The following is a 24,927-nucleotide window of genomic DNA, read 5'->3' as shown; positions in this document are numbered from 1 at the left end:
AATGAAGTCTCACATTTTCACAAGTATCTGGATATAACTAATATTTCTTTAAACTCTAGTGCTACCAAGTCATATGAATGGGACAAATTAAGAAATCGCTTCTTAATTTACAGGTACATTAGTACTAGTTACATGCAGTATTCAACAAAACTCCAAAATTTTCAATATGATTTAGATATTTGTGAAAATGTTAGATCTCAATACCGAATGGGGTTGATGCTTAACAACAAGATGATAATATTTTAACTAAGTATTCAGTTTTTCCCTTGACGAAAAGTTAACTATTTTGAACTTTAACCCACCAATTTTTCAATCAGGAAATAACATTGTTAATAAAATAATACGATTGTGAAAAAACTTAGTTTCTTAGAGGAGCTAAGCTTTTTCGAAATCATAAATAATAAAGTAAAGAAAAAGCAAGGATAAAGAATTATTCTAAAGATAAGAATACCTACATTTTTGCGCCCATGTTACACTGTAACTCCTTTCGCTTTATTTTAAAGGGATATAATATAAGAGTACATTTTATATGGAACATCGGAATCGTCAAATTTTGTTGAACCATCTCATACATACACACACACATACACACATATATTTTATCGTTCCATAAACCAGAATTCGTGACTTATCATTGCTATGAATTGATTATAAGCTATACTCTACATTATATGAACAGCTTATCTGTGCTTGTGCCGTATGGTGACTGATCGTACTTATTTATTATTTCGTTTTCCAATTTTCTCACCTGTAATTTAATTTATTCTCTGTATTGATAATTTCTTATCCCTGTCGTTCCTTGGTATTGCGATCCTATCCTTCGAGCTAATCATGAGCTTATTACAACTTCAGTATTTTACAGATTTGTCAGGCAAATATAGAACTGACAGGTTTTGCAGGATCATCACTTTCCAGTGAAATAGTCACATTACTTGTAATCCTCAAAACATTTTTTTAAATATCTTGGTAGGTTTAAGGTACAGATTTAAAAAGGCTTAGTAAAATAAATACATTTTTCGAGACTTTAGACTGAAAAATTGTCAGACGTGTTATACGAATGGTGGAGGAGCAGTGAGTTATACTAGGAGCAATCTTTTACATATTGACTTTTATTTATATGTACTTTATAAATATGAGTGTTACACCTTTAAGCTCGTTTCATATTCACATGTATTTCTTTTAAGTAGGTCATAAATTACAACTTAGACAATAGATGCATTTTATACAACCAATTTATTAATTTTTCTTGTGTTAATAACATATTTGTTACATATGACGGTGTGACTACAGATTATGGTTATATGCATAACTAATATTTGTTTGCCTAATTGAGTATATTAATCTGAATTTCATATCTTTATAAAATATTTACAATATTTGTGACTTATAATTCTTCAAATAATTTTTCTGTTCAGATTTCCAATTGCATATATATATTAAATTGTTAATCAATAACATTTCACAGAATGGTTAGTATATTTATTTATAAAAATAATTTTTAATTTTATATTTCCATTGCCATACCAAAATAATAATGATTTCTTATTAAAGAAATTTGAAATTTTTTGCATTCTATGCATTCTATTCAATAAGTTATCAAGGTCAACTGAATACATTGACATTCCCAATCTGCGTTTGACATATCTGACATATAAATTGTGCAAGATTTCAGCAATTGAAATATACATTTCGAGAAGGAGAGTTAAGCACTTGCTTACTAATCGTAGAATGTACAAAAATATAACAGTTGCAGAGGTGGGTTTGAAAACCTGGGCATTTGTTTATAAATATAATTTGTATGTAATTTTATGATGTCGGAACTAGCAGGTGAAACTAGCAGTCGAACCATTTTACCAAAGGATCAGGCGGATACATTTGAGTTGCTCGGCTGCTAGTCATCAGTGCCGTCACAACGCTACTCAACATTTTTAGACTCAAATATGGTCAATCAAAAGAAAATATTAATCTTAAGTAGAGTGGAACAAGATATATACCCAATTTCATAATGCAAATCCTATAGGAAATTATAGATTGAAACATTGCCAGTTGATTGTCATTCAATATTAAAGACAATGAATATTCTTGTTAGTCATTCACCTGGTAAAAATTGGCGCAGCAGCTTCCTATTTACTTTAATATCAGGCCAAAAAAAAAAAAAAGAATAAGTTAGTTAAGGACATCCTTGCTAAAAGTCAAAAAATGAATCAACATTTTATTTATCTCGTTTTGTATATGATATCAACGGAAAAGTTCTTATATTATATCTCGCAATATTGATTTATTAATACTTAGTCACGTTTTTTTAATGTCATGCGAACGTCGATGGATGATGAAAGTTTTCCTATCCACCTGCAGCAACGAGCATTGGTTTCTTCACCAGTTAGGAATCAGATTTTTTCTTATCACCGGCTGCATGGAAGCTGATAGAAGCAGAGTTGATGCAAAATCGTTTTCTTGTTGGTTTCGGACCGTCATTAAATACGTGGCCCAAATGTGATCCACAAGTTGAGCAGGTCACTTCAGTCCGCACCATATCTGGGTTTGCGATCAGCAGTAGTAGATTGCCACCGACTATGCGTCGTGTGTTGGTTTTGTTGTGGGTTTTCATGTTCAATGTCAAGCGGTTGTGGTTGCGGTAGGGATGTAAGGAAAAGACAGAACAATAGAGTGTGATTAAATGCAGACCTGCACCAGAGTAGAAATAGAGTTTAATGCTCGAATATGATTTTTTTTTTTTACAGAATATGCACTGAATGTCTCCACAAATTCTTGTAATACAGCCAAACATGATGATAGTCAAAAGAGAGAATACTAAATTATACGTGTCAGTACTGGTACATTTATTTTTTGATTTTTTTACCCTAATTATGGAATTGAAAGATGGCCACATCGTAATAAGTTATAAAATTCAAAATGATTTGAGTTTGGATACGTAAAAATCTCAATAATGAGAAATTCAGTTTCAATTTTCATTCATCTGCACATACCTACGATTGCAACAGTCATGGCAATTCTACATGTAATGCTGCACAATAATATGCAGAAACTTTTTTGTTTAATGCAAGAATAAAGCCAGAATATGTATTCCTATGATCAGTGGTAATTCAATTATAGGAATACATTTCTTGGCCATATTCTCATATGAAGAAAAAATTTTTGGCCACTTTTGTTCGGCAATGTATGTAGAATTGCGTGATTGCGGCATTTTCACATGAATGTCGTGTAAGCTTCGATAATAGTAAAAAAGAGTGCCATTTTACCCAGTCGGTGAAAACTGTCTCCTCTTAATAAAAATTCACATTTCAGAAGAAAGAAGTAATTTGTAAGTCGAGTTAAAGAAGCCTAAAAATCAAATTGAATTTATGAGATTCAATGAAAACCTACTGCAATACTTTGCATATATTTTAAACTTCAGAACGGACTAGCTAAAAATTATTTATACACAGTAAACAAGATATATGATAGAAACTTTATTTATTTGATATCTACAAGTTCCGGAATCATGGCAATATTTATGTTTAAGACAAAAGAATAAAACTCACTTTCTTCAGTTTTTAAATTTTACTTTATGTAAGAATAAGAATTCAGTACAATATTGATGGCTTGATCATTTAACTTTGTACTGCTGTAATATTACAGAGATCAAATCTATCATGCACATCAAAATGCTCAAAATAATCTAAAAAGCAGATAGCATGGTTACAGTAAAATATTGAGCATAAAACAAAAGTTACAGTAACAGATACTTACAATACTATAAACACTGCTTCATGATATTGCCATATTAAGAAAAGCAATGGTTAAAATTTATTTCTGTTAAACATAATGTTGCTTTGCTCAAACATCTAATACTAATAAAAATGATTAAAAATCCATCCAACATCATGTATGAAATTATTATGAGACCTATCGATAATGAATTGATTGAGTACTCAAAAAGTACGTTATTTCTTTGAAATGATCTGAAGAAATGACTGATTTCTATATCATGTGTTGCGCAATGATAGTTTTAGTTGAAAAATTCAATAATAAGTGATGTCAGTCTAGCACAATCACACTCTAAGCACTTGACATGCAGGATATTCAGGATGATCAAGGTCATGTCTATGTGATAGAGAATAGTGTATTTTTTTGAAACTACAAAATATGTGATTATTAGAAGTCAGAAGATGAAGTACTGATAGGAAAAATCTTGTAATTAGTACACATGGAATCTGATATGATCTATTAAAGTACTTGCCTAACTACCAGTTAAGTTTGATTAAACACTGTGACTTTTGACTAAAAATTTAGTTGAGTTTATGTCTTACAATTTATACTTAATACTTATAATATGGGAAACTTCGATTAAACAACTTCCCAAAAATGCTGTACATTTTAACACATATTTTATAGTTTCAAGTTTGTGTTATATCACGTTAGGAAACAGAACATGTCGTTTTTTTTTTTTATATCAACATAAAATATATACAGCACCAATATTTAAAAATTACATAAGTATAGAATAATAGAATTAAAGTAAGTAACTGGATCAATATTATGTATGTGTGTGTATATATATACGCACACACACATTGAATATGGTTTAATTGACAGTAAGCTTAAGTGCTTTAGAAATAACGTATAAATCATTCTTACCATGAGTTGTGTCTTTAGTTAGTTTAACTCGACCTTGGTCTAAAACCTCATTGAATGCTGGCCAGCCGCAACCACTATCATATTTCGTCTCAGAGGAAAACAGTTCCTGATCGCATACGACACAAGTATATGTTCCTCTTTCATAGAATTTATTATAAGTGCCAGTGAAAGGCCTAAAATGAAAATAAATTGAGTTTAAACATAATTATTTTCCAGTCAAAGAAACTGAATGGTCACTGTCTTGCACAGATTTCTCAATACTAAATATGAATTTGTTAAGGATTACCTCTGGGCAATCTCAAATTTTGCGGGGCAGGGAAGACCAAGAGAAGAATATATAAGTTTAAACAATTACACAAGTTTGTTTCCAAAAACATATAAACTTTACTTGATCTCTCTTTTGTGATTGAGAGATGGTGACCCATACCATGAACAGAAACTTTATACTTATCATTATATAACATTCGATTTTAGAAAATTGACTCCAACCAAAGCAAGCAATACTTCTTTGGTTATTTTTCAGACTGAAAGCAATAGAATCAGCCGAGATCTAACAGAATATAAGATCCAAAAAAATGAATCTTTTCAAGGGCAATGAAGTTCAGCATTTTATCTATTATAAATCAAATATTTGTTGATTTCTTTTTTATAGTGTTTTGGTACATCAATTTTGTTCTCATTTTCAACATCCATTAACAAATATTTCTCGTCAATGAATAGGTATATTTTGGTTAATTTAGTAACGATTTTCTGAAAAACATAGTGGACAGTTTCTCTTGGTCTAGTAGTATTCAGCATTAAAAAACCTGCGTGAAGGGAATTAATCACACTTGTGATATGAAAATTATGTGTAGGATAATGTTTGCATTAAATTACGATCGGACTGAAAATTAACAAAAGTCAAGTTTTATTTGAATCTCACAGCAATAAGAAAAACGGTAATGGAATGTGAATTTTCATAGTTGTGCAATATGAAATATGATGAACTTGCGTAATTATTGGTATGAATATGTTTGCATAAAAATTTTATATGCATGCAGATCTTTGTTGGCCTAGTGCATACTAACACATGTGGATGATATGAATACACTTGATGTTCACATTTAGTCAGATTTTTATTACAAGTGACGCTGAAAATTGTTTATATGGACAGAATCACAAATAGTAATACAATGCTTTTGCAAATATGTACAGAGTCAATCAAAATTATGCCGTCAGATTGCTGGTGACGAATACAGCTTTACTTTGAAATATGATTGATAACAATCTCATGAACTGATATGTATGAAATATTTAATATCACAATTAAATTGACAAATAAATCAGTCACACTGGAATTGTTACAAGTAATAATATACACCCGAAATATGGCTCAAGGGCTTATCCGGATTTAGACTGCAAGGTCGAAGCTACGACATGAATATAAAGATAAATATAATTCATCAATTGCCCAATTAATCGGTACTAATGCTGTAAGAATTGATGTATCATTTTATAAGGCGTTTCGTACACAATTGATCATACCTTTCGGTGCCTTTTTCTTGGGTCACATGCCACTGGATTGGTGTTAAACGCTTCTTGAGCTCATCCTTGTCAATTTCCGTCGTCATTTTGGTAGCAACGCCTAAAATGTTGCGTAAAAATTAACGATGTCCGTCTCAAATATATAGCATGAATAATCCACTAAAAGGGCCTCAGGAATGTACGTAAGTGCGGACTATCGGAGACGTCACTTCGAACTGAAGGAACTGAACAGAACTGAATTCGTAGGCCATGAATACATTCATCCCACACCTATCAGTGGGCACACCGCTGATGTAAAGCGCCGTTGACTACGCCGCTGCTTTTTTTATTGCAATCGTGAATCGTTGAACAAATAACTTTGGAGGGTCACCGCTCCATACGAATAAGGCGTCCCATGATTCGGAATCCAATCCGTATTTACGGATCCGGTATCTAGGGATCTTTCAAGAACCAATCAGAGACGTTCCGCTAGTTTCATTCCGTGTGCATTGCCATTGACGGAAAATATACCTATACCATCTATCATGGAATCAGCCGATTGCGCTTTTTACGTGTTTGAATACAAAAGGGCGACGAACAAAAATTGTAGTTAGTTTTACATTAGTGATTATCTAATCATAGTGTCGTTTTTGACCGGAAAATTTAAGAAGAATTAATTCGATTGGCTACCGATCGTTCTACTCTTGATATTTTCGGCTCATGGGATATGGCGTTGACTGAAGATTGCTACAGACAGTCAGCTAAATGGCACTCAAAAAGGATTCTCTTTGGTGCGTGTATCTTCTGTATTGGAGTCAGGCGTTTACTTCATAGGAATCCTGGTCTGGCATCCGGGACTAGACAACGATGCCTACGACTCCAATCGTTTCCAATGCAGCTTTTTTTTTCTACGCAACTATCGTAGCCGTTTACACGCTCGCTCATGACTCGCACGGTTTATACTTAATGTGTCTATGGTATCTTCAGTCAACGCGTTCCCGATAAGAGTTGTGGAGTTATCGTTGAAGTTGTTATTTTAACAATGATTTGAAAGTAGCGCGTGAATAGGGTTTGCCAATATGGCAAACGCCTGATATAATGACGAGTTGACTACCACCACACCACAATAGACACTACGACTTGTATTCTTCTCACCCTACCTAATTGTAAGATTCATATACCCCTCGTTTATAATCCTAGCTTGCGCTTTGTCCTTGGCTTCGTCTATATATCCCACCCTGGATGACCGTGTCGTGTGCATCCTTACATGCATGGACGCATTCATATACAACCATATACATTATACGTACCTCGGTAGGCTCGAATTGTGAGACGTGAAGTTGTGCGCAAACTGTGTCGATAGATATTCGGTAAATTTTTCAGGATAAGATTGTTCATGATTCCGGTTTAAAACTGACGGAGAGTAAATAATAATACGGTGCAGATTTACTAGAACGTTACTGTTTATGGGTGCTATGTGAAAATTTCTCCCTCTTGAAACTCTGCCTGTTTAATGCGATATTTACTTCCGTTTGTAAAAGTGGTGAGAGCGAGATCGTGACACCACCGCCGTGAGTGTACGGCTGAGAGACGAAAGTACCGTTTACTCACAAATGCTAAGTTCAATGCAGTCGGTACAGGGAGTTGTTCATTTGTTTTCTTTATCCTACTACGGCGACGCGGAAAACCAGCGTCGGTATACATAACATATACTGATGTGATATCATTTAATTTTGCTCTTTGTGATAATATTAAGAATGTTGTGCTAAGTTAACCAGTGAACGGAAAAAAATGAGTTTCTCAAGTGATGAAGTCAACTTTTTAGTGTATAGATATTTACAGGAATCTGGTACGCTGTTCAACCTAACCTAATTTAACTTAACCTTTGAACAAAATGTCTTAAGTATTTAATTACTTATCCAGGATATTAAGAATATATTTTATCTTTTGTTAACGTATTGTTTGGTAGTCCTATCAGGGTAGCACTTGGGGTACTAATTTCATGGGATTCGAGTTCTACTGTCACGATAACTTGGTTTCTTGAAATTTATAATACTATAAATTTCCGTAACGCCCGATTATAACCAACTTCGGAATAAGATTTCATGAAATCGTTATCACATTGATATAAAGGAAATTTTTTTTGTTTTAACAATCAGTGCAGAAATCAAATTTAGAACAGCTAATGAAAGTTTATCTCAATTTATAAAAGAAAGTAATGAAATCAAAAATCAACAAAAAATATGGCCATTTAATAGATTTAAGGGTGAAAACGGAGCTAAAAATCACATACTCATATTGGATGTGTCTGAACTTTCGATTAAATAAGTTTTCAAACAAAAGATCAAGTTTTGCCTGTTTGGAGTTTTGATCATGGACAAACACATATTGGTTGAACATTTAGTCTCAAGTTTACCATTTCGTACTTTTGGATAGCTTACAAAGTTTTAGTTAATCCTCATGTATTTAATATGACAGGCTTCAGTCAAGCTTTATCGATCTAAATGTCTGGAACAACATATTGGTTGAAAAGAGAAGAATTGAAAAGTTTAGAAAATTTCCTCAAAACCTAATACTGTTTTAGAATCCTAAGCATTGAACTTAACTGCATTATTCCATTTTAGAAGATTAGAAAAAATGAAAGAAACAGTAAATTAAAGCTTTAATAATTGATGACTTATTCTACAAACTTGGACTTTGTTATTTATTTATTTTCATTTTGCCAAAATTAAAATTCAAATACAATAAATTAACAACAATCTGATTTAATTTGATAGGTTTCCAACATTCTGCATATACCTTTGGTATAGAGTCTCATATATCACAGAGTAACATAAATGGTGCGCTGGTACCACCGGCAGCCCTACTATCCATTCTTCAAAAAGGTTTACAGTATACAGAGGCTGAAATATCAATTGGTGAAGATGGCACTGAACAAAGAATGGTCGAATCCTTGTCACTCATCGATGCTGTTATGCCAGACGTTGTTGCATCACGGCAAAATCAACAAAATCAGCAAAAGCAGCAGGTTAAAACTGAAGTGCAAGATACCAATGGGGAAGAAGGTAAAGAATTGCATCTACTGCAAGAGTCCCTGTATTTTATGTTGTGTAATTTTTTCTTTTGAAAGGGTTGAATTTCATTTCTCGTCAAGTGACCAGTGTAGCTCCACTGTGAAATCCATTGTACTGTTATCTCATTAAGAATTGATCATTTGTTATTGTGTGCATTTAAGGTGAGGTACTTGTAGTGGAGGTTATTATGTTGAAATTCAATACTGTGGCAGTTTTATCATGAGATGATCTCACTTTGTATGTTCATCAAATTGTTAGATTTGTACGCTATGGTGATTCTTCTAGAAATGCAAAACATAGAAATACGAAAATTATAGCAAAAACTTCAATATCGATTTGAGACTCCTTTAATCTCACTCCATGATTGATTACTTTGTTACGAAAATTGTTTCTTACAAATTAACCACAATAGATTGTTCTCGATATCAGACGCAATATTGATGCAATCTTGGAAAATTCAATACGTTATGAATCCAATGTTATGAAAGAAAAATTGTTGTTGTGGGATTGTAGAAAATTGTCTTTTAAATAACATTTTATTTAGTCATTACTCATCGCAGAGTGGTATCAAATGAACATGTCAGATATTTGACTGTTTTAAAAGCTGTACATCCATCTCATAATGAATTACCTAAAACGTATTGACTTTGAGCTGATAAACCTCTTTAGGTGTATAAATTGACTAACTTTTTTCCAGAAACTCATAGAATGCTAATTCACAAAATTTCCAATATTAAAAAATATCTTAAATAAATTTTGGCAGATGTCAAATCTTCTGGCATAAGAAACATACCTCGAACCTAATGGATCAATTTTGAACAACACATGTTGCTTTTTTTGTTTTTATCGTAACCTTAATTTATTGAAAATTTCCGGATACACCCTGGTTCTTAAAAAATGTAATTTTTTTGAACCTCCTCAGCAATCCCGGTATAGAAAAGGACTGCCAACATTTTCGGACAATTTACATTTCAGGGCTTTCCACCATATTAGTTTTATTATAACATGCTGAATGCTTTTTTTTTTTCTATTTTGGTAAAAAAGAAGTATTCGCCAATTTGCTATAACTAAGATATGTGTAGTGAAGCAAAGTTCTGTTACAATAAATGGTGAATTGTCCGTTAAGTATGGCGAACACACATAATAACATCTTTTTGTGTGAAAGCGTTACTATAAATACACAAGTCAAAGTTCATGAATGAAGTAGAAATTGTTATTCTGTCTGTAGTAACGCCAAATGTTGGTGTTGGTGTGGGGATGAACGAAAGAGTCGGTGATCGGGGAGAGATGGAAGTTGACGAACAGCAGCAACAAGGTACTAGCGCTAGTGCCGGTACTAGTGCTGTTGAAATCCCGGCAAGTAAGGCGACCGTCTTACGAGGCCATGAATCCGAAGTTTTTATTTGCGCGTGGAATCCGACGACAGACTTACTAGCATCTGGTTCTGGAGACAGTACAGCACGAATCTGGGACATGACTGATAACTCACAAGCACCAAGTCAACTCGTACTTCGACACTGCATTCAAAAAGGTGGAACTGAAGTTCCCAGTAACAAAGATGTCACTTCTTTGGATTGGAATGTAAGTAAAATAATATATTGTGCAGTCAGAGAGTTATGTTGATGATTGCCGACGAGTATGAAGCCTTTGGTTCGTGCAGCATTTGTCCAAGTCAGGAATTGCAAACCCGCACTAATTACAATCACATTTTTTGCACAACCTGCCATGTGGAGTTCGGCTATAGAAAATAAAAATAAAATTTAATGAAAGTATTACTGAGTTCCCGTGGGCGAGTAGTATCTCAGCCGAGTTTGGCTCTCATTACGCCCGGTAGTGCTAGTTGCACCCATTACGCATATCAAAAGCATTCGCTAATCTCTATTCTCTGCGAGAAGTCAAATTTTCCATGCAGGTATAAAAAAATAATTTCTGGTATATATGATATCTTAATTTATTAGTTTTATCAGCTTATGTACTGCAAATCTAAATCTGTAAATGCTGTTAAGTACAAAATCCAGGATATTCACCTATCGTCAGATCAATTATATCTTACTTACATTCGAAAACAAATGTTCAATATTTTTAGTACTCACCACAAATCTGAAAGATCTTTTGACATCACATTTTTCTTAAAGTTATATTTTTGATTCGCATTAGATGTACCATATGTTTGTATCATTTCGCTAACAATCTTTCTACAGCTTCTTAACATTTGTCTTTAAACCGACGCAAATAATAAAAGTCATGAGTATCTAAAAAACCAACTTGTGGATTATATAATTTTTCCAAAGCTGAATATTCCTTGACACAAACATGATCTGCTTATGTCGTGCAAAATAGGTGGTGTCATAGAGCCTTGATATACTCAACAGTAAACAGACAGAATCTATTATCGGGATGTATCTCAGTGAGTAAAAATGGTCAAGCATTCGGAAAGAAACATCGTCAAGCTTATTTTGTTCCTCATTTTCAACTAGCTTGACAATGCTTTAGGTCCGAATGCTCTACTATGTTTTTGCACTAAGATAAAGTCAAAGCCAAGTATCTCCATTTTACGACCCAATACTGAGGGAAATTATGCGCTTTTTTACTAGTAATAATGGCCTTATTCTGAAATAAAATAATTAAACAAATATTGAGGTTCATATTTTAGTGACTTCAATCACTTACCGGCTAATCAGCGATTCCTGCACCATACAAAACGCCTTCAGATTCTTTGCAAAGTTCATTTTCTTGGATTCAATTAATAAAATAATACGCCGAGCTCTGCTGACAGCTCCTACCTACAACTGAATAATGTGAAGTGTGCTTGCCAGCAAGCTCGAACATTTCAAAATATCGTTTGTGTAACTTCGATATTGTTTATTCGTTCCCATTGCAATTTCTGTATCACGCAAAGTCATCCCACTAACATACATACCTATCTGGTAGTTCAAGACTCGAAGGACTTGAATTTATTTATGGGTTGTGGAATTTAGATTCTTGAAATGTTATACTAACATTTTATGGAATAAAAAAATGTTCGAATTATTGAAGCTGCTAAATATATCCCTTGCCTTAACTATCCTCCAATAACAGCATTTGCAGATCTTTATTTGTACCAGTTATAAAGCTTGAGTTTTTGAGCATAAAATTGATACAGCAAGCTTCATTTCCACTTTGATTGTTATTAATTAGTGTGACGGCAAGCTGCTCGCTACTGGGAGCTATGATGGATATGCCAGGATTTGGACAACCGATGGACAATTAGCGTCTACACTCGGGCAACACAAGGGTCCTATCTTCGCCCTGAAATGGAACAAACGAGGGAATTATATTCTCAGTGCAGGCGTTGATAAAACTACTATTATTTGGGATGCTGCGAGTGGTCAATGTACTCAGCAGTTCAGTTTTCATTCTGCTCCTGCTTTAGATGTTGACTGGCAGACTAACACTTCCTTTGCCAGTTGCTCCACTGATCAGTGCATTCACGTTTGCAAGTTGAGTGTTGATAAGCCAGTCAAGAGTTTTCAGGGACACACGGTTAGTATATCTTGAGTTCAGAAACAAATATGAATAATGACCTTATATTTATATTGAATCAATAATACTTGATCGTCGGATCTAAATGTGATTTCCAGTAATAATTAAAGTATCCACAGTTGGTTTGTAAGCATTAGATACACAAATAAAGATATAAAATTTAGTGTATATTTAATGGTGCAGCCAGAAGCAATTTCAGTTCAATGTTCACCGTAATTTTTGTTAATCTTTTATTCATAATTCACAAGACGTCAGAAATCTGTTCAAAAATACTGAATTTTTGCACTGACCTTCATTATTCTTTCTTAAAATTGTTTGCACCTTATGTGATTATAACAAGCATGTTAACATTGATCTTTTGTAATTGAATAAATAATAATAAGCTTAAAATTATTCTTATTACATTGCTTCGTTACATACACAGAATGAGGTAAATGCGATCAAGTGGGATCCCCAAGGAAATTTGCTTGCTAGTTGTTCAGATGATATGACTTTGAAGATTTGGTCAATGAAACAAGACACCTGCGTACACGACTTACAAGCTCACAGTAAAGAGATTTATACTATCAAATGGTCACCTACGGGCCCAGGAACGCACAATCCAAGTATGAATTTAATCCTGGCCAGTGCATCATTTGATTCTACTGTGAGATTGTGGGATGTTGAAAGGGGTGCCTGTATACACACGCTTACAAAACATACAGAGCCTGTCTACAGTGTAGCCTTCAGTCCGGATGGTAAATTCCTTGCCAGTGGTAGCTTCGATAAGTGCGTCCACATTTGGTCTACTCAGGTTAGTTTTTATTACAACGTTATCACAAATGTCATTCTATAACTGTGATTTTATTGTTCAGCCTTAACTGCATTTGCTTAAGAACAGCATGTACTTTGTATTGTTGATACGCAAATATCGAAATTCAGTAAATTCTGATTTGTCATCAGCTACCTCAGTTTAAGGTAGCATATACATTACACGCCTGTGATTGTGAACGACATGACGAAAGACCAGACCTACTGTTTTTCATGTTCATGAAAGTGGAATCAATGATGTTTATTGAGACGATGAAATAAGAAGGAATAGATGAAAAAACCAATACACCCGAATTTTGTAAATTTGCAACAACTAAGTTTTTATCTAATTGAAATTAGTTTATCTAATTATGGTATATAGAATCAACCAAACGAGCCAAAACAACCAGCTACCTTAGAAAATGTTGCTGCTAAACTGTTCTCTGCGCCATTGAGTGGTGCGCTTGGCAACAAGTTCACACGCCATTTGAATACCTGGTTGAGATATAAACTCCCAAAATTTTATAGTCGCCTTCTCGTATATACACTTCTGATATCGAATTTCAATCCATTGATCATAGATTTATATGAAGAATAATTTGTCATAAAATGCGACAACTGATAATTGTTTTGTTATTACTAAAAAATGCATCTTTCGTGAAATGTTCAACTTGTTTATGACGAATTAATCTGGATTTCAATCATTTAGAGTGGGCAGCTGGTACATAGTTACAAAGGCACCGGTGGAATCTTTGAAGTATGTTGGAACAGTCGTGGAGACAAAGTTGGGGCCTCTGCCTCCGATGGAAGTGTTTTCGTCCTCGATCTACGCAAATTGTAATCACATCTTTACCAGACTGTATCTATTTAACATAATATTTAACTACTTTTTTATTATTATTATTATTTTGTACATTTGTTGTGCAAAAATAAATCCGTCGAATACATCCAGTAAGTCATTAGTTATTCATACATCAGAAGTCTGGCATTCATGCAAAGGACAACTACTTTTCACTCTGAATTTCCAAGCTGAGATATAGCATCTGCATATTATCAACCATTTAGTAATTTTACAACCGACAGTTTTAAGATGCAAAAACCGTTTAGACACATTATTATTATAACTACCACCACTAGTACTAATTTTATAAAATGACAAACCGATGAAAATAAACTTCTATGAACAGACTTATACCTTGGTTTATTGGATTATGATGCATAAATAGTTACCTAGTTACAGTGGAACAAATCTTGCATTAGTTTTTTAATTCGGAACGAAAATATTTACTTTAGATTTACTTCTGTTTCGTTTTTGACAATATGTATTCGTTCTACATACTAAGTATGTTTTGCAAGTTTTTTATTATAAATACTTTTACAAATGTGGGTATTTGTATTGATGAAGAAACTAAATCCAGTATTATCCGAGTTAAATCTGACTAAACAAACATACACAAATTATGTTAAATAACTAATTAAATATGGGAAAATATTGAAAGTTCTTCAAAACTGTACGTTTCTTGCCCTTCGAAAAATTGAAATTGGACTTTTCCAGATTTGAGAAAATTTTTCTGGTTTTAGCTGTGCAATGCCTCGAATCTTTCGGCATCGATATGAGTACCAAACGATCAGCAGAGTTTAGGTACATTTTTGAATTACGAGATTTCAAGTGTCCAAGTTTTGCATGATGCAATGTACTTTAGTATTAGACTGCTTCACATTTTTTCCATTTTTCAAAATTTATTCCCTAAATCAACTGACATTAACTTTTTCGTGATACGCTCTAATTTTTGCTTGTCTTTACATCGGTGCGCATTTCTTTTTTTCTTGAAAATTCTGCTATTCAATTTATGTGCTTCATCGCTAACACTATCCTGCTTATGTAGTTTGCATTTTTTGGCTGTCGAACTATATTGTTCAAAAATGGTTGTCAGTATATCATTAACGATTTCGCGACTCTCCCCTTTCCGTTTTCTGGATACATTTATAGATTCATCGATCATACAGGAGTTGTCCAGTTGTTCTGTTAGGTCGTTAATTTTTCTCTTTTCTTTTTTTCGACTTTTCTTCGATTTTACATGCAGTCTTGGCACTTTAGTTAGTGGTGGAATCACAAGCTCACTGTCTTCGTCAACGGCGTTTGCATTATCATTCAGCACTGATTGATTAGACTCAATAGTATCTAGCCATTTACACTGATTTTCGATGACATCTACATCAATTTTCACTGATCCTTTAAGAATATTCGATGACTTTCGTTTCCTTGTTTCGATCCTCTTTTTTTTCCAATTAGAATTCGGTGTATCTGAATTGTCCTCGGCATTGGGACATTCAGCATAGGAACAGCTTGGCTGTGGCCCTGTACCACTTACTGGCTCGTTAGCATTTTTTACTGATTCACGATCAGTTTTTGCTATTTTCTTTTTAGTTTTGGCATGCCTTTTAAGCCTCACATTATCAAAGTTATAAGTGGCCTCTATCACTTGTGCAAGACTACAACTCAAGGCATCTTTCTCTGCTTTGATTTGATTCATTTTTGCTAGCAGCTGCTGTTCTTGCTTCGCAATTCGTGCCAATTTCCCATTTAATGTTAACCCATGTCTTGCACCTTTGTGTGCTGTTCTTCCTCCACAAGCTTTAAACAATTCTTCATCCGTTAATTCCACATGATTCATCTTGTTGTCAGTGGTGTCTATATTTATATGTGGTGTGTTCTCGTTGATTACCTTCCCATCATTCAAGAGTGTAGAGGTCTTCAAGAAATTCCCATATTGGAGCTTCTGCTTTTTTTGCAAAACTTTGAGGTTTGATTTTTTTGTAGTTATATTAGGTGTATCGTCATCAATAACCTTCATTGAAATCCCCTGATCATTTGAATCAATTGATATGTTTTTAGCTGCTTCGTTGAACACATTTTCCCACCAGTGATATGTGAATTGTTCAGCTGAATCATGACCTATTCCTGCATGATCGAATTTTAACTTGGGTTTTATAGGCTCTGGAATACCGCTTTCATTTTTCCCAAGACCTTTGCCTGTAAAAACAAAAAATAAATATAATACTGGTTTTCAATCTTTGTGTAAACAATATTAATTGAATAACTGTACTGGCATTGGAGATCACTATATTAAAACAAAAACTTTCTAATGGATAACAAAAAATAAAAATTACAATATGAAGTCCATAAATTAAATATGTTTTTCCCCAGAAGCCACAACTAAACAGACATAAAATAATCAAAAAGTAACTACATTTATTTCAAAAATGCTCGATTAATATTCTTAAAATGAATTTTTCGAGCATATGTATCGAGGAATTATGTGTAAACATGAAATGACTTCTTTCGGCACATTCATAAAATATGAACTAGCACCAGAATTATAGGGCAGTCTAACTTACAATCATTTTCAGTTTTTGAAGGAAAAAGCTGTATCATGAATATTACGGTAACGTACTAGTTGAAGCTTCAGAAATTGATCTAAAAATTGTCTTATGAATTTCACTTGATGCACTGGCACAAAGTATATTCCTGTGGTCAGAGTAGATTTTAAATTTTGCAAAGAACATGAGGGATAGCTTGGCTGATTTTTTCTACAAACTGATCAGTTTTAAATTAAATGAAAATCTTTTGGATCAAATTTTACGTAAATTGGTCCTTTTATTTTGTAGTTATTGCAAGTCAACTAAAGTTACAATTTGGCAAATAGCCTGGGAACCACTTGCTAATTTTGCCTATAACCTAACCAGTTCTAGTCAAGCAAAACCACATCAGTCGAGGCAGAATGATGAGAATTGTTTGCGAAATCTCAATGGACAAGAAAATGCATCATTCACATATGTACCACATGACAATGATTGTAAGTGATTCTCTAGATCTCCGAAAGTCAAGATCCCGTAAAAACTCGATTTTTATTTTCAGAATAAATGTAATAACATCCCGTTTTCTCTGAATACAGAGAAAAATGTTTGTATGTCAAATGTATTGAAGTATGATCGAATGCAGTTGTGAAAAAAACTAATTCAGTATTTATGTGTTGTTTGCTACCATGCAGAATGAGTGGCGACAAATGTAGGTTATGTTTAACTTTAACGCGGTCTATTGCGCCGCAGGAAATGTGGCGATAAGTAATGTTTCTTCTCTGAATGTGCTACGTTTATAAAGCTCAGTTTCCTACTCGATATTATAATCCAGAACACCAATCTTACCTTCTGTCCATCCGTACTTCAAGAGCTGGGCTTTGGCAAAATTTGCCATGTTGACGCCTCAGCTAACCTCGTGTTGCAATGGCTGCAAGCTGCTTGCGTACTGCGTCTGCCGCATTGAAATGTCTCCCGGCTGCAGGGTGATTTTTAATCACGAGTGGCTGTATCCGGTCGCTGCTACTGGACGCATGCGATTGGCCACCTTCTTTTGTAAACAGATTTTGATTCGCTCTGAAACTAACTGCTGACGCTAATAACAACTGAACGCAGCGCGAAACATGAGGTGAATACCATAATTATTGCATCTAAATATTGAAAAAAAAAACCATCAAGATTCGCTATATTCCTGTAGTATATGCTCTAAGTTCTTATTGTAACGGTGCTGCTCGGACGGTTGTTAATGATATTTCATTTCAAAAAGTAGTATAAACAAGAATTAGTCGATGTGTCGGTAAAATAGACGTATCACATACCCTTAAAAGTTATTTCAATCAGGTGTGTGACATGTGTAACACTGCAGAGAAGAGTTGTCTGCTGCGGTGTTCGCTCGGTTTCATCTTTTCATCACATATTAACGATTTTTCAATTGATACAGCATTTAATACTTGCCTCGACTGACAGCGTAATTCTACGTTTATTCAATATAAATATCAGGCCTGACACTTATTGTTCATTACCAGTGGTTTAATTAATTTCGGTAACATGGCTCTCAGTTACACAAGGTATGATTAATTATGTGTTATTGTTAAAGAATTGTCGAAAGTTTGATAAGTTGCACTGAAAAAGTAGGTTTATATAACGGTGGAATTTCAGGTTGCTTTGTAGACGTAACTTGGGTGTCAACGGGTTCCGAGGGTTTTACACCAGCAAGTAAGTTACGTAATGGCATATGTATGCTTTATTTATAAATCGCATAACCTACAAACTTTATGTATTCAGTACCATTTATCAAATGTATATCTGTTTTAAGTAATTACCCGTTGCTGATGTCAATTTTATTTTCCTAGATGATGTAGAGTTTAAATAACGTTGATATGAGCTTCACTCTCATAACACTACACCTTGTGTGATTTCATAGTTGTTGACTTTCATCTGATGCAGTCGAAAAAGCATTATAATGAAACAAACTGAATGTATAGCTAAATACAGAAAGTGACCACTATTAGAATGGGATGTGATAAAAACTACACAATACTATTTTGACGTATACATAATTATGTACAAACATAAAACTGAAGTTACCTTCATTCGAAAGTTTGACTATTCAACCATTTCTTTTGAGTACATCACATTCTTGTATTATTTTTTATGAAAAATAAACGTTTGTCTGGCTTGAAATTGCCATAGCTTGCTTTGATTTGTAAGAGTAAACTAAACTATGGTTTCACTTCCCATTGGTTGAATATTTCATAATTTGTAATAGTATCAACAAAGATAACGCACTACAGTTTCATTCAATATTGCTTCTTAAAAAGTGCGAATAAAATTTTTATTAATTTCTAATATCAATAGCAATGAATTTGGAGTCGACAGTTCTCAACCGAAGTTTTAATGTATCTATAGTGTTCTTTTCCCATGGAAATTGTTAGAAATAATGATGCAAAGATATATTTGCGAAGGTTATGTCAATCGAAATCAAATTGAATTCTCTATATATTGTCAGAAATAATGTGCTGATGATATTCACCCCCCCTCCCCCCCCCCTTTTTTTTGAACGAAAATTGTATGAATCGATTGTTTGCAGTTTTATCAAGGAAGAAAACAGTTTGTTTAAGATGTTCTAGGTACACAATGAAGATTTTAAAAAATCAAGAGGCGTAGAAAAATTGCATAAGTCTATGAAAGTTCATTACTTGAATATTTCATTTTGCTGCATTTATGGTTTGTGCTTTTTTTGATTTCACAGAAACCTAGCTGTTTCCACATCAAATGCTGCATTAGAAAAAGTAGCAGTGCATGAGAATCACGATGAGAAAAATATGCGTCTCAAGAGACCGATGTCTCCTCACTTGACCATTTATCAAGTGCAAATAACGACTCTGCTTTCAATCTCACACAGAGCTACAGGGATAATATTGTCAGGTTACGCAGCAACAATTGGATTGAGTGAGTAATAAGATAATGTCAAGATTATGTCCGTAATTATTAAAAGCTGTATGTGACCATGATCTGTCTTTTACTTTCATATTTTAGGTACTCTTTTCATGCCTGGTGGAATGCCATGCATGATTGAAGCTGTGCACGCGTTATGTTTGCCAGCAGTTGCGATCGCAGTTGGTAAAATCGCTCTTGCTTTTCCAGTAGCATTCCATTTTTGCAACGGAATTCGTCACTTGGTAAGTTATTTCTAATCGTAATTGTAAATTATTTTACCTCGCCACAGCCTTCCAAAGTTTGTGTAACACTATTGGTGGTGATTTCATTGTACACAGAGTGCCGAAATTTGCCGGGCACGATTAGTTGTATAAATCGCTGCACATTTCAAAAAGCAGCAGTTAAAAGTCAATTTTAGTTTGTAATTTTTTTACTATTTGCGACCTTTGATTCAAAAACAGTTCCTTCTAACAGTCTAAGGTTCATCAGTTTACATGTCACAGAATCTTGACTATGCGATTAAAATATCTGGCACTCTAAAGCTTCATTGAATTTGAATTCTTGTTACTGAAATTAAACAGTATTTTCGGCCTTACACTAATCACTCTCTACTCACCAATAGTTGTCTCACGTCGGTTCTTGAAAAGTACATCGTTTCCATTAAGAAAAATAAAAAATGATTTATCTATTGAAAATTTAAGATTCAAGAGTTGCTTTTGAGGCATTGCATGTACTACTATATGCGCAAAAATCTTAATCAGTGAATTTGTACAGGCTTGGGACTTGGGAGTGTTTCTCAGTATAAAGGATGTTTATACCACTGGCTATGCAATGGTCCTCGCAGCTGCTGCTCTGTCTGTGGTATTAGCAATACTTTGAAAGTTTTATGAATTTCGGAGGTATTTCATTGAAGGTTGAGCAACTGAAGTGAAATCATTAGTATTATTTGTCTAATTTGGATTGTTCTTTGAATGGAGCCAAAATTCGAATTATTTCCTTTCTTGAATGTCAAGTATGTATAATACAAAATAATAAAAATTATGTTGAATATCAATTGATTTTAATGAGTTTTCAGTGTGCTATCGGAACTCCAAAAATTGTTACTTAAAGACTCTACCATAAATTACAGTTCCTGATATCTGTGGTGTAATATTCAAGCTGTAAACAATATCCTGAATATTTGAAGAAAATGATAGCCTCAATGACAGAGTTAAATGTTCTTGAAAATGCTTTAGTTAATGCTGTTACTAGAATTACGAATTCAATTTCGGCAATTCATACAGATACGAAACCAAAAGGAAATACAACATAGTTGCCACAAGAGTTCAATACTCTGCCATTCAGGTGTCACCAATGTCTTATTGCATTTGACAAAGTTGGGTAATCTGGATAACGAGCAGTGAATTTGACAACTACGACTATATGGACTGAACTTGCATATGTTTTTGCAGAAACGAGAGTCAGTTTGTCAGTGACTGTACATGAAATGCGGTCAAAGTTGTATGAAAGCTATGAATATTGCCGTAAAAAGCCATGGTACAGCCTTGAGATCTCTACTCCAGGACTGTATCACTGTAATATACAGTGCATAGCTTTCAGTTACGGAAATGTGGCCCGCATATTTTAGAATGGTATAGGACAAAGAAGTTACGTTGGTGAACGCTGATGAAAAATCATCCATAAAATTATGACACAATTATTTCAAAAAAGTTCTCTCACATTTAATGCCGATCAGTGATTGTTACATGAAAGCTTCAAGGGAGGTTTCCATGAATTTTTTATAAATTGCCATAAATCTTGCTACAAATGCTTCTAAGTGGAATATAGCTTTTGATCCATGATGCATTCTGTGCTCGTACTCTGCAGCGGTAGTGGCTATTTGAGTTTTAAGCTCAAGATCACAATTTTTCACTAATTCTTGCAGCAGCCCTTTGAAAATCAAGTCACAAGGTATGCAATGTGTCAGTAAATCATACAGTCTACTGCGAACTTCCAACAGTTTCTTAGGTGACTGTTCCGCTATTATTAACTTAGCAGTGTTCTGAATATAGACTTTCCAGTCAAGTTCGGCAATGTTTTGATTCACAGTGAAGGGATATCTGAAACATGTTGAATGAATGAATATGCATTAAAAAAGACTATGGGATTGATACAACATAATAAATAAATTCACTACTGTAGTCACTCACTGTTGAACTTTGCAGGCCTCAAGCATTAAAATAGCTCTTCTCAAATTTCTTTCACTAGCTTCAGCAATTCTGATTGCTAATTCATGTGGTACAGTGACTCCCTCGCGCTTACAGATTGATTCCAGAATCGTTGTAATTTCATTGATCTTTGGTGCTGGTATTCTTATGCCCAAACAACGAGATCGAATAGCTGGTAGGACACGTGAAGTTGAATTTGCGCACAGTATTATTCTGCAAGTAGCCATATATTTTTCCATTGTGCGTCGTAATGCGTGTTGTGCATCTTTTGTTAATTGATCAACATTCGTCAGCAGAACAACTAAAAATAAGTATGTATTTTTGATAAAATTTTTAACAGATGGTTGTTGCATGCTTTGAGATCATGATTCATTTATTTTTTTGTAGATTTCTAAAACATTACTTTTGAACTCTCTTTGACCCGTTGCATCAAGCTGATGTGTTTGGGCTACGGTCTTTATGAGGTCCATCACAACAACCCTATCGTACATGCCCACATCGCTGGGATTAACTTCGATATGATAATTACTGCTGATAGTCATTATTTCAAGTTTTTTTCGAGACGGAGTCTGAAAAACCAGGTGGTAAGTGAATCGATATAAGATGAACAACGGGATGAAGTAGAGATATAAAATTTTGCACAATTAAAGTGTAATTCAATAATAAAATAGAAAATCTTGAATGTTAAATTATTAAATTAAGACGAATTATATTAAATAAGAGTACGATAGTCGATTATGGAACTCTCAAGGCTTACAATTACTGAAATAATTTTAGAATACCAGATACCTCGAAATTCATGCTTTCCATTCGTAATTTCTCAGCACCGCTGCCATATAATTCTTTGATTATTCCCATTATCCGTGTTCTTTTTCCAGCTCCTGGGGGTCCATATACTAATAAATGTGGAAAATCTCCTTCTTGTACCTATATTTAGAATATATTGAAGTTGGAAGTTTGGGCATAGAATACTTTTTATAAACTGGGAAAAAGATTTGCAAAGGAATATTATTTCAATTTAACGATCATTGAATATGTACTTGTATTGATGCAAAGTTCGTAATGTTATGCTCAAAAGCAGTATGAGTATAATTGCAAAAAATGCATGGGGCTAAAATTTGTAACGTCAAAGAATTTTTAAGAGAAATTTTGTAGCAAGTCTAGGATTTCCTTAGATTCATTAACCGTAAGACAACCGAAAATGTTCATATTTAGGAAATACGTTGAATATCATATGTATAACAAAGGAGGATTACCATGTTCACTAGACGTGTGGCTTGTTCAATATGATAATCAAGCTTTCCCAAATTAGTGGGACGATATTTGTCAACCCACAAACTCATTTTCAAAGTATGTAGTCACTCTTTATGGGTTGAATATAATTAAGCCTCAAGATTCAACTGAATAAAAAGTCCTTTAATCCGACGACAATTGACGAAAACCGAGTCCGATTAAAACTTTACGGTCTATACAGATCAAAATTTATATATTATGTACGGATTTAGTGCCCGGTAAAATAATGCTCAATATTTTAAAGGGGGTGGATGGACAGTTTGCTCTAAATGCTATTTAAAATAACACGAATCTCCAATAAGTAAATGTTCTTTCGCATAACCTCACTCAAAAATTACAATTGGCGCCACCCATAGAGGTTACTGAAATACAAGACTGGAAACACTGAAATGTAGTGGGAGCTTTCCAGCAAGGAGACACAGTGTGACACTGTGTTACACGGTCGAACACTGTGCCTTGGTGCTTGTTGGAACGCCTTGAGGTTCTTAATTCGGTTACTAACGTCCGCTCATGCTTTAAACGAAAAATCTAGGATCATTGAGCGCTTCAGGAAAAAAAACATTTGTGAAACGCGTGTAGATTATCATTGCATTTAATAAATAAATATAAACAATACCATGCGTCGAAAATAAAATCTCTAACTAAAAAATTGGCAGCAATGAATCCGACACAATGTCCAACCATGCTCCGCAGCTGTGTCCGACTGTGTCGTTCTGTGTCGTTGTTTAGCCCGATTAGATTTATTTTTACGGAAATCGTTTGTAAATCGCGTATAGGTGATTGATAGCGTAATTCCGATGTTTGATAGTCAATAGATTATTTTTAGAAATTGAAACAAATTCATCTAGGGAATTTAAGTGACTGCGGCCTCTCATTGAACATATTTCATACACATACAATACATACGACACATTAGTATGTCAGCCTTCGAATGGAGTTTCGTGGAAAGTGGGAGAGAAACATTATTTAGAAAGAAAACCTGGATTTGTACCAGTACTGTCTAGTTCTTACACCGTGGTATAAGTTTATTAATAGTTGGAGACAGAATTATCTAGTCAATACAAAATGCGGAAGTGAAATGCTCAACGTGCCGTCATGTTCTCGTTCCTCAGGCAACGAGAAGTTTAAGTTCGATGTGTGTCCCGCCGTGGTCCCGCCGCTAGTGCACAGTTTCTATTAGAAAGTGTCAACGGTGAAGTTTTCAATGAGTTTGGGTGATTCTGTAGAATTGTATATACACCCATCTACTTCTCTTTAATAGCACGGGATTAGTGTAAAATCATAAATATCTGTAGGTACTCACTGATTTACATAGGAATTCATATTCCAAAGGTGAAATACGTCAGGTTTATCATACATTAATGAGTGTGATTGTCTCACAGCACACAGTTCGAGTGCACTTTTCGTGACCCTGATTATTTTACTATATGGACACGTTTATGACAGTCATTCGTTATTGCTTTTCACTACTTACCAAGATTATGAAATCAATTGTAAAATGTTGACTAAATTTCCATTGTCGAAATATTTTTAATCAAAACTAGACGCACGAATTGCAAGAATTGGCCTTATGAATTATATCCGTACTAAATAGTAGCAAAATA

At 34.1% G+C, this 24,927-nt stretch overlaps 5 protein-coding genes across 10 annotated transcripts; 2 read left to right on the top strand and 3 right to left on the bottom strand.

Annotated features, from left to right (window-relative positions):
* Positions 1–1,214: 1,214 nt before the first annotated feature.
* Positions 1,215–7,592, bottom strand: LOC124303209 (methionine-R-sulfoxide reductase B1). 4 transcript variants are annotated; one of them, XM_046760159.1, is made up of 4 exons: positions 7,452–7,592; positions 6,163–6,262; positions 4,639–4,811; positions 1,215–2,571 (listed from the first exon to the last, which is right to left on the bottom strand). In XM_046760159.1, exons 1-4 carry the CDS (start codon positions 7,537–7,539, stop codon positions 2,381–2,383), a joined length of 552 nt encoding a protein of 183 aa, XP_046616115.1. In that variant the 5' UTR covers positions 7,540–7,592; the 3' UTR covers positions 1,215–2,380. The 4 variants fall into 4 exon arrangements, with proteins under 4 accessions (XP_046616115.1, XP_046616116.1, XP_046616119.1 ...); XM_046760160.1 differs by having other exon boundaries at positions 1,215–2,535; XM_046760163.1 differs by lacking the exon at positions 7,452–7,592 and adding an exon at positions 6,433–6,587.
* A 261-nt stretch (positions 7,593–7,853) lies between these two features.
* On the top strand, positions 7,854–14,714 carry LOC124303206 (F-box-like/WD repeat-containing protein TBL1X). Its single transcript, XM_046760153.1, has 6 exons — positions 7,854–7,990; positions 8,919–9,206; positions 10,444–10,796; positions 12,393–12,737; positions 13,162–13,530; positions 14,236–14,714. Exons 1-6 carry the CDS (start codon positions 7,933–7,935, stop codon positions 14,365–14,367), a joined length of 1,545 nt encoding a protein of 514 aa, XP_046616109.1. The 5' UTR covers positions 7,854–7,932; the 3' UTR covers positions 14,368–14,714.
* LOC124303207 (G patch domain-containing protein 4) lies at positions 13,562–17,935 on the bottom strand. Its single transcript, XM_046760154.1, has 2 exons — positions 17,733–17,935; positions 13,562–16,560 (listed from the first exon to the last, which is right to left on the bottom strand). The coding sequence occupies exons 1-2, from the start codon at positions 17,779–17,781 to the stop codon at positions 15,260–15,262; spliced, it is 1,350 nt and encodes a 449-aa protein (XP_046616110.1). The 5' UTR covers positions 17,782–17,935; the 3' UTR covers positions 13,562–15,259.
* A 166-nt stretch (positions 17,936–18,101) lies between these two features.
* LOC124303210 (succinate dehydrogenase cytochrome b560 subunit, mitochondrial-like) lies at positions 18,102–20,877 on the top strand. Its single transcript, XM_046760164.1, has 5 exons — positions 18,102–18,451; positions 18,543–18,599; positions 19,636–19,835; positions 19,923–20,065; positions 20,598–20,877. The coding sequence occupies exons 1-5, from the start codon at positions 18,432–18,434 to the stop codon at positions 20,700–20,702; spliced, it is 525 nt and encodes a 174-aa protein (XP_046616120.1). The 5' UTR covers positions 18,102–18,431; the 3' UTR covers positions 20,703–20,877.
* A 661-nt stretch (positions 20,878–21,538) lies between these two features.
* LOC124303208 (replication factor C subunit 3) lies at positions 21,539–24,899 on the bottom strand. 3 transcript variants are annotated; one of them, XM_046760157.1, is made up of 5 exons: positions 24,798–24,899; positions 22,820–22,957; positions 22,434–22,599; positions 22,013–22,331; positions 21,539–21,922 (listed from the first exon to the last, which is right to left on the bottom strand). In XM_046760157.1, the coding sequence occupies exons 2-5, from the start codon at positions 22,886–22,888 to the stop codon at positions 21,565–21,567; spliced, it is 912 nt and encodes a 303-aa protein (XP_046616113.1). In that variant the 5' UTR covers positions 22,889–22,957; positions 24,798–24,899; the 3' UTR covers positions 21,539–21,564. The 3 variants fall into 3 exon arrangements, with proteins under 3 accessions (XP_046616113.1, XP_046616111.1, XP_046616114.1); XM_046760155.1 differs by lacking the exon at positions 24,798–24,899 and adding an exon at positions 23,287–23,809; XM_046760158.1 differs by lacking the exon at positions 24,798–24,899 and adding an exon at positions 23,646–23,808.
* Between the last annotated feature and the right edge of the window lie 28 nt (positions 24,900–24,927).

Source organism: Neodiprion virginianus, chromosome 4, assembly GCF_021901495.1.
Source record: "Neodiprion virginianus isolate iyNeoVirg1 chromosome 4, iyNeoVirg1.1, whole genome shotgun sequence".
NCBI classification, from domain to species: Eukaryota; Metazoa; Arthropoda; class Insecta; order Hymenoptera; family Diprionidae; genus Neodiprion; species Neodiprion virginianus.
The sequence above is the reverse complement of the archived record's forward strand: the minus strand, read 5'-3'. Positions and strand labels throughout refer to the sequence as shown.

Excerpts from the sequence above, each read along its gene's own strand:
- LOC124303207 (XM_046760154.1), bottom strand. The coding sequence starts at position 17,781 with ATGGCAAATTTTGCCAAAGCCCAGCTCTTGAAGTACGGATGGACAGAA. Across the intron at positions 16,561-17,732 it reads GAAGTACGGATGGACAGAAG|GCAAAGGTCTTGGGAAAAAT; the intron begins GTAAGATTGGTG and ends TTGTTTTTACAG.
- LOC124303210 (XM_046760164.1), top strand. The coding sequence starts at position 18,432 with ATGGCTCTCAGTTACACAAG. Across the intron at positions 19,836-19,922 it reads CGCAGCAACAATTGGATTGA|GTACTCTTTTCATGCCTGGT; the intron begins GTGAGTAATAAG and ends TTCATATTTTAG. Across the intron at positions 20,066-20,597 it reads GCAACGGAATTCGTCACTTG|GCTTGGGACTTGGGAGTGTT; the intron begins GTAAGTTATTTC and ends GAATTTGTACAG.
- LOC124303206 (XM_046760153.1), top strand. The coding sequence starts at position 7,933 with ATGAGTTTCTCAAGTGATGAAGTCAACTTTTTAGTGTATAGATATTTA. Across the intron at positions 10,797-12,392 it reads TCACTTCTTTGGATTGGAAT|TGTGACGGCAAGCTGCTCGC; the intron begins GTAAGTAAAATA and ends GTTATTAATTAG. Across the intron at positions 13,531-14,235 it reads TCCACATTTGGTCTACTCAG|AGTGGGCAGCTGGTACATAG; the intron begins GTTAGTTTTTAT and ends TCAATCATTTAG.
- LOC124303209 (XM_046760159.1), bottom strand. The coding sequence starts at position 7,539 with ATGAACAATCTTATCCTGAAAAATTTACCGAATATCTATCGACACAGT. Across the intron at positions 4,812-6,162 it reads CAAGAAAAAGGCACCGAAAG|GCCTTTCACTGGCACTTATA; the intron begins GTATGATCAATT and ends TTTTCATTTTAG. Across the intron at positions 2,572-4,638 it reads AACTAAAGACACAACTCATG|TCGGTGGCAATCTACTACTG; the intron begins GTAAGAATGATT and ends CACGACGCATAG.
- LOC124303208 (XM_046760155.1), bottom strand. The coding sequence starts at position 23,373 with ATGAGTTTGTGGGTTGACAAATATCGTCCCACTAATTTGGGAAAGCTT. Across the intron at positions 22,958-23,286 it reads CCACACGTCTAGTGAACATG|GTACAAGAAGGAGATTTTCC; the intron begins GTAATCCTCCTT and ends TTCTAAATATAG. Across the intron at positions 22,332-22,433 it reads GGGTCAAAGAGAGTTCAAAA|TTGTTCTGCTGACGAATGTT; the intron begins GTAATGTTTTAG and ends ACTTATTTTTAG.